The 14,789-nt window shown below is 47.2% G+C and overlaps 2 protein-coding genes across 2 annotated transcripts in view; one reads left to right on the top strand and one right to left on the bottom strand.

The window, feature by feature from the left end:
• LOC143989908 (uncharacterized) overlaps positions 1–14,789 on the bottom strand; it is a 103,811-nt gene that overhangs the window by 46,852 nt on the left and 42,170 nt on the right. The window contains 1 exon segment of the mRNA XM_077490183.1: positions 11,597–11,778. Within this exon segment, the coding sequence (XP_077346309.1) occupies positions 11,597–11,778 (182 nt within the window).
• LOC143989901 (oocyte zinc finger protein XlCOF7.2-like) lies at positions 1,134–1,887 on the top strand. Its single transcript, XM_077490180.1, has 3 exons — positions 1,134–1,160; positions 1,434–1,568; positions 1,657–1,887. Exons 2-3 carry the CDS (start codon positions 1,464–1,466, stop codon positions 1,846–1,848), a joined length of 297 nt encoding a protein of 98 aa, XP_077346306.1. The 5' UTR covers positions 1,134–1,160; positions 1,434–1,463; the 3' UTR covers positions 1,849–1,887.

Here is a 14,789-nt window from a genome sequence, read left to right on the forward strand (position 1 = left end):
TAGCACTTGCTCCCCTCTGCGTGTTCTCTCTCTCCCCTCCCTGCCAGAGGTAAACCCCACTTGATCTGGATGTATCAAAAAGGGAATACGATCAGCTAGTCTGGTAGCCCAGATCTTTTGTAAAAACTTTTAAATCCACATTCAACAAAGATATTGGGAGGGGGCTGAACAACTCTGAGAGGTTAGTGGGGCTGAAGGGCTGTGGGGGCCTCTGAGGGGGTAGTCGGGCTGCAAGGCTCTGAGGTAGGAGGGGTTTTAGGGCTCATAGGGGCTGTTGGTTTCTGATGGTCTTCCAACCCCACCTGCATTTTCTGACCTTCTTAAATAGCTCCTGCCAGCAAGTGAAGGAAACCTTCACCTCACTGTCTCACTGGTCAAGAAATATGTTGCAGGACAAAAATAGCCCAAGAGGACAAACTCCACCCCCTCCCCATTGGCGTCCTCCTACCCACACTGGGTTGCTGTTGGAAAGTACAGAACAGACTCCTCCCTCACAGTTCTGTACCCCACCAGCAACATCCTCCTGCTATCCAATCCAATCCTTTCTCTTACTGCAGAGAGTGAAAGTGACATCACTCCGGTCAGTCGGCAGGCTGTCGGAGATTGGAGCCTTGTAGCCGGAGTTTTGGCAATTATCCCGATTAACCGGCAACTCCAGACAAACGTCAGCAAGTTCCCCTTCCTGGATAATCATGATGACCTTACATTGACCTCACAGCATGGCCTCAGAGCAAACAAGTCAAAGGAAGAATCACATTTATCATTCCTTGTCTGCAGATCTAATACTAATCAAAACCAGTTGAGAAACCAAACCCATCAGAGAAAAGGGAATTTCTGATCCGTCAAGCCAAGAGGGTGCCAGGAGCTAATAAATAAATCAGACGCTAACCAGTCCAGACTAAATATGTTCCCGTGGGGGGGGGGGCAGTAGTTTTTATATGTACAGCAACCCTCCTATTACCCCGCTCACATCCACATCCTATTATTGTATGACCAACACCATCTAAATAATTCTTACTTTTGTTTCCCAAAATTATCCGTCTACAAGACCTGTATAGATCACATGATGGCACCAATGAGGATGGAGGAGGACCGGAGTCACATGACTGAGGAGATACTAAACCTCAACCTTGGAGATCATCTACCTGCTGACCGGAGAGGTGAGGAGGATTCTGGGAGGTCACATGACATCACTCTTATCTCTATTAATAAAACACAGACCTGACCGGAGAGGTGAGGAGGATTCTGGGAGGTCACATGACATCACTCTTATCTCTATTAATAAAACACAGACCTGACCGGAGAGGTGATGAGGATTCTGGGAGGTCACATGACATCACTCTTATCTCTATTAATAAAACACAGACCTGACCGGAGAGGTGAGGAGGATTCTGGGATTCTAACATGATATTCCTATTGGTTCCTCAATATAGAGATTTCCTCTTGTGAAGTCAGGTGATCATATGACCATCACAGTGCCTCCATGTGACTCCCTAAAACCTGAGAGACACAACATGGAGAAGATTCTAGAAGTCACCAAGAAGATGATGGAGCTGCTGACAGGAGAGGTGAGGAGGATTCTGGGAATTCTGGGACATTATCCAGTAACAGACAAGGGATGTGTCTGGATGGTGACTGTATCATTGTGTGTGTCAGGTTCCTATAAGGTGTCAGGATGTCACTGTCTATTTCTCCATGGAGGAGTGGGAGTATTTAGAAGGACACAAGGATCTCTACAAGGACGTCATGATGGACAATCAGCCGCCCCTCACATCACCGGGTAAGAGGAGACTTTATTGTAAAGGAGAGAGCAGTACGGAGGCTCCACCTAGATCCCCCATCATCTGATAAACACATAGAAACAATGTATTCAGTCTCAGGAGATGGGAGGCAGCGGTGTGGGACCTCCTGATACTTGTCTCATGTGAACATGTGAACATTTATGTCACCACTGATTACTGAATACCAATATTATGAGTCCTGACCCTTACACTGTATAATTTATATCGTACATTACATACTCCTTATCCCTGCACTATACACTCTACATCAGGGCTTGACCAATTTGCTTTGAATCTAGGAGACAGTTAAAAAAGTTAGGAGCCAGTTTTTTTTTTGTTTTTTTAGAGCGGTATGGATTGTCAGCTCCTGGGGGTAAGGCCAGTAATGTTCACCCCCTAACCCTAACTCACAATGGAGCACCCAGCCGATAACTCTAATGTAACGCTGTTACATCAGGGTTATGGGCTGACTGGAAAGAGTAAGGCTGGCAACAGATGGAACTGGTTGGCTCTGGCAGGTGGCACTGGATTGGTACTGGCAGTTGGTACTGGCAGATGGCAGTGGCAGGTTGCACTGGTTGGTGGCACTGGTTTGAGACTGACAGATGGCACTGGTTGGCACGTGGAACTGACAGATGGCACTGGCAGGTGACATTGGTTGGCATTGGCAGGTGGCACTGATAGGCATTGGCACTGATTGGTGACACTGGGCGGCACTGGCAGGTGGCGCTGATTGGCACTGGTACTGGTTTGGCACTGGTGGGTGGCACTATTGGCACTGGCGGGTGACACTGGTTGGTGATGGCAGGTAGCACTGGCGGGTGGCACTGGTTGTCACTGGCAGATGGCACTGATTGGCGGTGGCACTGGTTGGCGGTGGCAGGTGGCACTGGTTGGCGGTGGCAGGTGGCACACTGAGCACTCATTAACTGTGTGAAAATGACAAGTAACAGAGAGGAGAGAGGAGCTGTCAGAATTGAGCTTAATGTCTGGGGTGGGGTGGGAATTGAGCTTAATGTCCGGGGTGGGTGGGACCCAGCAGCTCTCAATCACCAGCCAATGATTAGAATGCTTAAGAAAAGGGGCGGGGCACATACACGTAGCGGCTCGCTCAGATCCCATTGGCTGGTGTTTGATAGCTGCTGGTCCTGCCCACCCCAGCCGGGTCCCGCCCACCCCCGACAGATCCTCCTCTCTCCCCTCTACCCACTGCTACATATAAACATATGTATTTTCTTTTGTTACACCCATTTCCTCCCAGCTGGACATTTTAATATCTGATGATTTGATTGGAGCACAGACTTTTACATGTTGATAATAATGTGATAACATCCTCAAACTTTGGAACATTAAACAGAAAGTGATAATGAGGGAGGAGTCAATAACCCAATGATGGGGGTCTTCAGGATCAGTCCAGTCTTCATCTTGGTTGTTCTCCCCCCATCCTCACTCTCTGACCTCTGGTGGGGCTCAGCCCCGCTGTTATTCATGACTAAATCATGGACTAAATAAGGAAGTGCAGGACTTCTTGTGTTGGGAAGATGGCAATGAGTGATAGAGGGGGAGGGGACACTCGTCCTATAATCCCCTCATCACTGTCACTCCTATAAAAGACAGTTCTCGTTGTTTCCTCGCTCTCTGACTAAGGTCCATGAATAAAGAAATGATCTGGTAGGAGATCAGAGGACCCATTTACTAGTTACCTTGAGGGGGGAATTGTAAGATCCTCAGAGACAAAGCTGCCTGATGTGGGCGGAGTCCTGGTTTAGGGGAACCAATCAGCTCATGTCTAGTAATAATCTTTGTATTTCTATTTTAGTAGATGGACGGGAGATGAGGAAAACCTCAGAGGATTGTCTCACTTTGTCTCCAGACTGTAAAGTAGAAGATGAGGACATCACACAGTATAGTCCAGGAGAAAACCCAACTACCTCAAATGTCCATCCGGCACCACACAGTGTAGATGGACCATCGTATTCCTCTTATCCTGAGGAACCTCAGACTGTGAGGGACGGTGCCGTCCTTCCAACAGATAGGAGGTTTTCCTGTACTGAGTGCGGGAAGTGTTTCCGTTCTAAATCCAACCTTAACGTGCATAAAAGATCCCATACAGGAGAGAGGCCGTATTCCTGACCTGAGTGCGGGAAATGTTTTTCAGAAAAGTCAAGTCTAATCCAACATCAAAGATCTCACACTGGGGAAAAGCCATATTCCTGTCCTGAGTGCAAAAAATGTTTTTCAGGGAAGGGTGGAATGCATTGCATCCATGGGCGTCCGCAGAACTTTTTCCAAGGGGGGGCATCATTTTAAGGCCACTCATGCTCCGCCCCCTTTCGACAATCTCATGAAAATCTTTCCACTGGTAATACATATGTGTGATATAACAGATAATTCATCTTTGCTTTGTATTGGAAGTTACTCTGGTGACTGTGTTCCATGCCCATATAGCCTAAAGAATGTACATCTTTTTACATTGCAATACATCTGTTGTGGCCATATTTTGATCTCATACTGTCACTGTATAGGCTGTTTTCATCAAGATAAAAATATGGTAACAACAGACGTATTGCAATGTAAAAAGATGTACATTCTCTAGGCTATATGGGCATGGTACGCAGCCACCTGAGTAACCTTGCGGATGCCCATGCTTTCACAAACCAGCCCTGGAAAAAAAATTCATACCAGCCTCACAGCATTATTATACCAGCCCAACAGCATAACGTCATTATTTTCTTGTTCATGAAAGGGAAAACCATACATTTTACCAGTTAATAGTGGTAAGTGATCAATCATCAAGGGGGACCCCAGAAACTCAGAACGTGGGGGGGGGACCACCTTCTGCAGAAGGAATACTCGAAGGTAAGGGGGGTGGATTACTAATATAAGGAGGAAACCCTTTATATCAGTGCCCCTTACATTATAGTGTTCACTCCCCCCTTACATCAGTGACCCCCCCCCCCCCCCCCCCCGACTGGCCTGGCGGTGCTTTCACTGACCTCCTCTCAGGTGCACTGTGCAGGGCTCAGTCAGTCGGCTCCAGCTTGGTGGCTCTGGTTTTATCCTATAGTCTCCTGTCCACAGTCCACACAAGTCTGACTTTTCCCATGACCCCCATCCCGGCGGTGCTCCCACTCTTGACTCCTCTCCAGACTCCCTCAGAGACTGCAGACATGCTACAGGAGATGGTCAGAGACTGCAGACTTGATGCAAGTGCTCAATGCAGCCTCACTGTGCCCACAAAATGCAGCCTCACTGTGCCCACCAAATGCAGCCTCACTGTGTCCATCAAATGCAGCTTTACTGTGCCCATCATTGCAGCCCCTCCTGTGCCCCATGTCCCAGTCTGCAGTCCCTGTCTGTGGGAAGGTGTGTTGTTGATGCTTGGTACGGTACCTTGCATGCCAGCAGGATATCCATGGTGGGCAGCAGCAGGCAGGGTCTGTTCTTGTTTTGGATGGGGACGGTGCTCCTTCCAGAGGATCTGTCTGCTGTGAGATGGAGTGGTCCCTGGCCACCTGCAACTTCAGCCATCCTCATTTTCGGCCCCAGTCAGCCTGTCCTCTAGTCCTGGGGAAGTGGAGAGCACTGGGTGGGAGTTGGAGAGAAGGGGGAGCGTACTAGAGAGTAGAGAGTACTGGCGGGGTTGGAGAACACATGGGTGGGGGCAAAGAGTGAGGGGGAGTGGAGATCACAGGGGTGGGGAGCAGAGAGCGCTGGGGGGGCCAATAAGAACAGGGGTAGAGAGCACGGTAGGCTGAGAGCATTGGGGGGGCTAAGAGTGTGGGGCGGTGAAGAGCACTGGGGGGGGCAGAAAAACAGGGATGGAGAGCACGGGGGCTGGAGAGTACTGGGGGGTACAAAGAGCAGGGGGTAGTGGAGAGCACCAGTGGGGGCCAGAAAGAACAGGGGTGGAAAGCACGGGGGACTGGAGAGCACTATGGGGGTTGGAGAGCACATGGGTGGGGGCAAAATGCAGGGTTGGAGAGCACGAAGGGTAGAGAGCACTGGGGGGGCTGGAGAGCACCAGGGGGGCTGGAGAGCACCAGGGGGGCAGAAAGGACAGGGGTGGGGAGAATGGGGGGCTGGAGAGCACTGGGGTGGGGGCTGGAGAGTGATGGGGAGAGCTGAAGAGCACTGGGGGGGGAAATAACGGGGGAGAGCACGGGGGGAGCACTGGGGTGAGTGGAGAGCACTGGGGGGAGAACAGGTGGGGAGAGCACAGGGGGGGAGTGGAGAGCACAGGGGGGGAGTGGAGAGCACGGGGGGGGCACTGGGGGGAGTGGAGGGCACTGGGGGGGGGGACAGAACTGGAGGGAGTGGAAAGCACTGGGAAGGAGAACGGACTGGGGGGAGTGGAGAGCACTGGGGGGAGTGGAGAACAGGGGGGGAGAGCACGGGGGGAACAGGGGGGAGAGCACTGGGGGGGGGGGGAACGGGGGAGAGCACTGGGATGGTGGCTAGAGAAGGATTGGGGAGAGCTGGAGAGCAGGTGGGGCAGGAGAGTGTTGTGGTGGAGGAGAGCACGGGGGGGCAGGAGAGTGTGGTGCGGTGAAGAGCACTGGGGGAGCAGAAAAACAGGGGTGCAGAGCACGGGGGCTGGAGAGTACTGGGGGGTACAAAGAGCAGGGGGGAGTGGAGAGCACCAGTGGGGGCCAGAAAGAACAGGGGTGGAAAGCACTGGGGACTGGAGAGCACTATGGGGGGTGGAGAGCACTGGTAGGGTTAGAGAGTACATGGGTGGGGGCAGAATGCAGGGGGAGCGGAGCGGAGAGTGCTGGGGGGAGCCAAAAAGAACAGGGGTGGAGAGCACTAGGGGGGGGGCTGGAGAGCACCAGGTGGGCAGAAAGAACAGGGGTGGGGAGAATGGGGGGTTGGAGAGCACTGGGGTGGGGGCTGAAGAGTGATGGGGAGAGCTGAAGAGCACTGGGGGAAGCACTGGGATGGTGGCTAGAGAAGGATGGGGAGAGCTGGAGAGTTGGGGGGGGCAGCAAGAACAGGGGAGGAGAAAACTGTGAGGGGGGCAGGAGAGTGTGGTGGAGGAGAGAGGGGGGCAGGAGAGTGTGGTGGAGGAGAGAGAGGGGGGACAGGAGAGTGTGGTGGTGGAGGAGAGCACTGGAGGGGGGGGGGGCAGAAGAGTGTGGTGGTGGAGGAGACAGGGGGGCAGGAGAGTGTGGTGGTGGAGAGAGGGGGGACAGGAGAGTGTGGTGGAGGAGAGAGGGGGGACAGGAGAGTGTGGTGGTGGAGGAGAGCACTGGGGTGGGGGGGGCAGGGAGCACAAGGTGAACTGAGGACAGTAAAATAAGTTGGATAGGAGAATTGGCAGCCCCCCCGATCCTCCTATCCAGGCACTGTGGCACATAGGGTGGACTGTACCTGCAGCATCTCTTTCTCTTGATCAGAGCGCTGGATGGCTCTGTGTACTGCGGCCGCTCTGTAACATGGCCCCGCCCCCCAGACCGGCTCGCGTGATAGGGGGGAACATTGATTCTCTTTACTATCACACAAGCTGGTCTGAGGGGGCGGGGCCATGTTACAGAGCGGCCGCAGTACACAGAGCCATCCAGCGCTCTGATCCATAGGAGTCGGAGAGGGCAGAGGATGCAGCCACCAGCGGACAAAAAAAATGAAAAAAAAGAAAGTGAAAAAAATGCAGCATGGTGGCGGCTACGGCAGACACCTTGGGGATTCCAGGGGGGGCACTTGACCCCCCTCTTGCCCCCTGCTGCAGACGCCCATGATTGCATCTGATGTGTTTTTTATGTATATAATAGATATTAGTTTTCATCCGAATTTCAGGTATTTTCGTTATCGAAAGTGCAGAATCCGAAAAATGAAAGATCCAACATAAACAAATGCTTCGTTTTCGTTGCGACAACAGTTTGCTATTGATAGGAGATTCGACATGACGCTGACGATAACAATCTGTGTCTATCGAACCTGTGGTCGAATGTGCCTAACCTTAACTCTATTAGTCCAAGATTATTCTACATAGAGAGAAAAGATTTGACAGAGAGAAAAGATTCGACATAGAGAGAAAAGATGGCTGCTGGAATTGGGTGGGGGAAGTAAAATAATAATAATAATGATGATGATGATGATAAGAACTAAGTACACACGTACAGCCAACTTACTTTCACTTACGATTGCTAGCAGAGAGAGACACACACACTGAATCATTTCAGAAGACAGTCAATCTTAGCTGGTCCGTTTGTCAGAGAACCTGAATTATTTAGCAATTAAGCATAAGCACAGCAGCAGAACAATAGTGAAGCAAGCTACAGTTCAACTTAACTATTTAATAATAATCTGCTGCTATTGTGTTAGTGTTGTGAACTTGATAGTGATACTAGTGTTGTGATAGCCTCAGAGGCTGCCCGTGTTGTGGGCGGGGGGGATTTATTATTATAGATTCTATATTATAGATTGAGATTCTATATACCCTATCATAGTTACCTGTCTGATCAGTGATCACTATCACCAGTCCATTTTCTGTTTGAACTATATACATTCAACATGAACGACAAAGATTCGACAAAGCAGCGAAAAACATACAAACCTCAAATCTTTTGCTTATGGCGTCTGTCGAAAGTTCTAAGAAGATTTGACGGAGCAGCTAAACTATACGGCATTGTACAGTCTAGCTGCTCCGTCGAATCTTCTTTGAACATTCGACAGACACCATAAGCCTTCAATGACAGATTTGACCTTAATTAAAATTTGGATTTTCAGACGAATGCATTTTTTTAACGAAAAACTAAATAAATAAAAAATGAATTTCGGGAGCAACTAAATTAATACATTTTTCGGACGAAATTCCGAAACAAAATATTTCAGTGTGCACATATCTAGTATATAATATATATATATTAATATTATACTGTATTTGTGACCATCCCAGTCTCACACTAAAACATTTGTTGTGTTTGTTTAGGCTTTTCTGGTAGGGGGACATTTATTCAACAGATGTCCTCGAGAGCTTACACAAGATACCAACCAAATCACTCTCTTCATTTCCCCAAGGCCTCCTGCTCTCTAGTTCCCTTGTCACCTCTACCCATTCTCGCCTCCAGGACTTCTTCCGAGATACTCCTCTCATATGGAACTCCCTACCCCAATCTGTCCACCTATCTCCCTCTAGATGATCCCTGAAAACTCACCTATTTACAGAAGCCTATTCTGCCCTCGCCTAACAATTATACTTTTATTTTCTCTTATCAGCACATCCCCCCACAGTTATTACCTTTTGTATCACTTGAACCTCCCTCTAATGCCACGTACACACGAGCGGACTGTATGGCGTACTTAGTTTCGTCATACAATCCGACGGACAGTCCGTCGTACTTTCCACTGAACGGACTTGACCACACACGGATGCACAAACAGTCCGTTGAAAGCTTGCGCGATGACGTGTACGACGGGACTAGAAATATGAAGTCCAATACACAGCAAAGCACCCTTCCGCCGTGTAAATCCTTTCTGGGCATGCGCCATTCTTAGTCCGTCGAACTAGCATACTGACGAGCGGATTGTCCGCTGAAACCAAAGTACGACGGACAGAATTTCGAAAAATCCGAAATTCTTAGTACGCCGGACTGCACGCTGAAAAAGTCAGCTGAAGCCCACACACGAGCGGACTGTCCGCTGAAATGTGTTTCGACGGACTAAGTACGCCATACAGTCCGCTCGTTTGTACGCGGCATTAGATTGTAAGCTCTAACAAACAGGGCCCTCCGATTCCTCCTGTATTGAATTGTATTGTACTATCTGCCCTAACATTGTAAAGTGCTGCGCAAATTGTTAGCGCTTTATAAATACTGTATAAAAATAATAAATGCCTGCCTAGTCCAGCCTTTCTCAGCCAGGGTTCCTCCAAAGGTTCCTAGGGGCTTTTTGTCACTTCCTTGGGCTGTATATGTAAGTGTCACCTACCAGCCATTTCTGGATACTGAAGTTTGTCATTGTAACGACACACAATTTTTTTCATATAATATATTTTTATTATAATTTTAACAAGAGTGCAAAAAAATAAATAAAAACAAATGAATAAAATGGTGAAAAGGTCGAAATCCAATTGATCAGGAAAATGACTCGTCTGGAATGTGGAGGCAGAGTCGTTATTGTGTACAAAACAATACACAACGTGTTACATTATTATAACAAATTATTGTAGAAAAGATCACACTTTAGAAAATGGGGGAAAAGTAGAAAATAAACCCGGATATGAAGGTGACATTTGTGTACGAGGAAAACCTGAACAATTACCACCATTTTATTCTCCAGGGCCTCTGCTTTCAGAAAATATGTTTGGGGGTTTTATCTAAACTACAGTCCCAAAAATCTGCATTTTAAGGGTTAATGTGAGCTAGATGGGATCACTATGCTGTGGTCGCACTCTAAACATTAGAGCTCCCCCTAGCGGCAGCCTGGTAATAACATTGCTAGGAGGTCTATTCATTTATCTGCTACATACTTCCCATCTTTATATAAACGTCTCCTGACATTTAGGAGGTAAATATTAGAACATTTGCATAGCAATTTGCTCAGTGACAATGCATGTACATTCTATGTGAATGGGGAAACAATGAATGTTATTAGGTGATTTTCTTTGCTGGATAAATATTTTCCATAGATTTAAAATGGAAAATGTTGCATTTGGACACTAGATGGCGTTAATTGCTATGATACTTAGTGCCGTCTAACGGCCAAATTAGGTATTTTTGCTTTTAAATCAATGATTGGTTTAATCATGTGGTTTTATTTTATTTATGTCCTTCAATGTCTCCTGTACTCATAAATGCATGAAGTATGATCTCAGGTATTTGTATGAAACCGCCCTGACATAGTAAACTAAAGGGCCTATTTAAAAAATATGCTGGGTGAGGGTGACAAGCATGTGTCCAGCCATGAGAAATTCTGGACGTATTTTAGTAAACACAGTGACTTCCTATAATCGTCAGTGCCAGCTAGTGGCCATACTGAGGTATTAGTTCCAAAATACCTAAAATTAAGAAAAATAGTTTAATACCGCATTATGGCCTCTAGATGGACCCAATGATCATAGGAAATCACTGTATGAAATAAAATCAGACCAACACGTGACATGGATGAATGAATGATTGTCATATTTGTTCATGCATTATATAAAAACGAAACATGTAAGTGAAGTGGTAACCATTGAGCCAATCACTTTATCAAACCACACATAATATCTCCCCTCAAAGTGAAAACAGAAATGATTTTCACCAAATCAAACATTATAAATATTTTCCAATGAATAACCCCTACCCAGACAAAATATGTAGAAATATAAAGACAAGCGGTGTTCCCTCTTATGCCGCACTCCGCCAAGCCACCCAAACCCACACAGGAGCAAAGGAAAGAAGTTCTCACCTAGTACATCTGAGGCTTCTCCTTCCCTCCTAATGGGGGATGGGAGAAGTATGGACTGAAGACAAAGAGATGCGCTTCGGGGTCACCACTGGTAAGTAGAGCCTTGAAAATAAAGAACATCAACTTCAAAATTTCTGTCTTGTCTCTGTAAAGTTTACTGATAAAGATATATCAGATCTCAAGCTTCTAGCTCTGTAACCCGCTATATCATTATCAGTAAACCTCACACAGACATTCTGAAGGTGATGTCCTTCATTTCAAAGATCTACTTACCTCTCTACACCCCAAAATGTACTCGGCCAATGAAAGCCAACATGGTACAACACTTAAGCCACTAATACACCTCAAGGGTTGTGTGGGATCCCTGATGTACAGGAAGACAGGACTTCAGTGAGGAACAATTCCCTCACTCAGGACAGGAATACGGCTTCTCCCGCATGTGCAATCTCTGATGTGTGTAAAGATTGGTCTTCTGTGAAAAACATTTTCCACACTCAGGACAGGAATACGGCTTCTCCCCTGTGTGAGATCTCTGATGTATGTAAAGATTTGACTTCTGTGAAAAACATTTCCCACACTCAGGACAGGAATACGGCTTCTCCCCCGTGTGAGACTTCTGATGTGGATTGTCACTTGCCATGTAGCCCTGTCACCGGATGCGGTTTGTCACTTGCCACATCGCATGCCACCAGCTGTAGCTTGCCACTGCAGTGGTGGCAGCACAGGTGTGCAGATTAGTTCAGAGGCCAGCCTGGAGTGGTGGGTTCTGAGTGAGGGAAAACAGCAGTGAGGTAGGTGGGCGGTGAGAGATTATCTCACCTCTCTGCTCGCCTGCCTCATCGCTAACAGTGCAGAGGCCCCACTATGAGGGCGGAACAGCAGTGATGCAGGCGGGCATTGAGAGATGATGTCACCTCTCTGCTCGCCCGCTGCACGTTAGACAGTGCAGCCTTTGTGGCCCGGCTGCAAACAGGCCATGGCCCGGCAGCAGGCCACGGCCCGGGGGTTGGGGTCCACTGCTCTAATCTTTTCTATTTCCCTCCTTCCCTAACTTTACATGTGATCTCTCTTCCTCCAGCCACAACGGGAGATAAACATATTGCCCTGACTTGCTTTATGTAATCAGTACTGAGGTGTAGATACATGCCCAGAATGATATATTTTACCCGTTGTACTCTGCTGTTAGAAAAGATCTCAAAGCTGTGTGAGTAGGAATAGTTTTAATACTGAATTACAGCAATCAGTACTTGTATAGTGTATATGAGAACATCCCAATTTGCACCACAGAAAGAGCCGGGACATGCTGCTTTACATCAGTTTGTGGCACAAGTAAATATCAGCATGTGATAAAAACAAAAATACAGTGCTAACTTACTAATCAATAACTAGGTGAAACCTTTGAATTCACAGTAAATCTCAATAAACGTCACATATAATACACATGAAACTGAACAGAATACATAAAAATGAAACTTTGCAGGGATGGTGGAAACCCCTCCTACAGATGTTTGCCATTGGTTGGTGTCAGTACGGCAGTGGACATGGTCATTAATACAGCCTCATTAGTGCCCATCAGTGCCCATCCCTGTAGTCCCATCAGTGTCACCTCATCAGTGTCACCTCATCAGAGCCTTATCCGTGCAACATATCAGTGCCCACCAGTGCAGCCTAATGCCACGTACACACACACACACACACACACACACGTTTTTTGCATCAGAATAAACTCTGACGGTCTTTCAGACCGAGTTCTGACGGAGTTCCGCTGAAACGGACTTGCCTACACACGATCACACCAAGGTCCATTTATTTAGAAGGCGATGACGTATGACGGGACTAGAAAAAGGAAGTTCAAGAGCCGGTAGCCAATAGCTACCCTTGTGTCGTTTTTGGTCCATCGGAATAGCATACAAACAAATGGTTTTCCCAATAGGAATTGATTCCGTCGGAAGGATTTAAAACATGTTCTAGTTCTAGATCCGTCAAAAGAAAAAGTCAGATGAAGCCCACACACGATCGGAATAACCGATGAAATTATTCCGTCAGACCTTTTCTGCCGGAAAGTCCGGTCATGTGTACGCGGCATAAAAGTGCCCACCAGCGCAGTTTCATCAGTGCAGCATATCAGTGCTGTCTCATCAGTGCCCATCAGTACAGCTTTATTAGCGCAGCCTCATTTGTGCTGCATATCAAAACTTATCAGTGCCCACAAGCAGGGATCACAATAAGAATTGTGAGGATTGCTGGATGGATCACACAGAGCAGAGATCTCCCACTGTGACACAGCTGGTATATGAAATCCCGGTTGCTGTCAACAAAGTCCCTCCTCCTGGACCATCATTGTTCCCAGGTGCTGTTGGACAGCCGCTGGTGTTTTATATACCACTTGTGTCACATCGGAAGATCTCCGCTCTGTGTGATCCCTCCGGCAATCTTCCCAATTCTTATTGTGATCCCCGTGCAGCAGTGACAAATGGTGGGCGGGTGGACGGTCGGTGGTATGGCATTCTGACAGGGAGCAGAGGAGGAGGACACTATCTCCAATGGGCGGTACAGACCAGGGGTCTGGGTCCTATCCCCTCGCTACAGCAAGCAGGGACGGAAGTACATCCCTGTTTACTGTGAAGAGAACTACAAATGGGCTGTGCCAAGACCAGTGGCTGGGGCAAGAGCAGCCTCCAGTCTTACAAACAGGAAATCGCTGGGCAGTAACTTTTTTATTTGAAAATCATCAAGCTATTACAGAGCAACTACTGGGCTAAAAAGAAGATGGATTGCATATTTGGTGATGGTAGGAGATCATTAACAAGGACATAAACATTTGTTTGCCCGAAGTTCTCCTTTAAACTTTTTAGCCCCTGAAAGGTTTCACTCCCTTCATGACTAGGCCATTTTTTTTGACACGGCGCTGCATTGCTTTAACGGACAACTGCGTGGTCATGTGACACTGTACCCAAACAAAATGAATGTCCTTTTTTCCCCACAAATAGAGCTTTCTTTTGGTAGTATTTGATCACCTCTGCAGTTTATATTTTTTGTGCTCTAAACAAAAAAAAACGTCAATTTTGGAAAAAATTATTTCTGCTATAAAAAATCCAATAAAATGTTTACAAAATCGAATTTCTTTATCAATTTAAGTCAATATGTATTCTGATATATATTTTTGATAAAAAAAAAAAATACCAAAAAGTGTATATTGATTGGTTTGTGCAAAAAAGTTTTGACATCTACAAACTAGGGGATAGATTTATGGCATTTTTACTAGTAATGGCGGCAATCAGCAATTTTTAGCAGGACTACGACATTGCGGCAGACAAATCGGACACTAATGCCGTGTACACACGACCAGACTTTCCGGCAGACTATGTTCGGCAGTCTTCCTGACTGACTTTCCGAACGAACGGACTTGGCCACACACAATCACACCAAAGTCCGATGGATTTGACCGTGATGACGTATGACCGGACTAGAATAAGGAAGTTCTTAGCCAGTAGTCAATAGCTGCCCTAGCATCGGTTTTCGTCCATCGGACTAGCATACAGACTAATGGATTTTTCCACCGGACTCGAGTCCGTCAGAAAGATTTGAAACATGTTTTAAATCTAAAGTCCGTCTGAT

Source organism: Lithobates pipiens, unplaced genomic scaffold (genome assembly GCF_037356315.1).
Source record: "Lithobates pipiens isolate NorthernLeopardFrog02 unplaced genomic scaffold, aLitPip1_a1.2 Scaffold_18, whole genome shotgun sequence".
In the NCBI taxonomy this organism is placed as follows: Eukaryota; Metazoa; Chordata; class Amphibia; order Anura; family Ranidae; genus Lithobates; species Lithobates pipiens.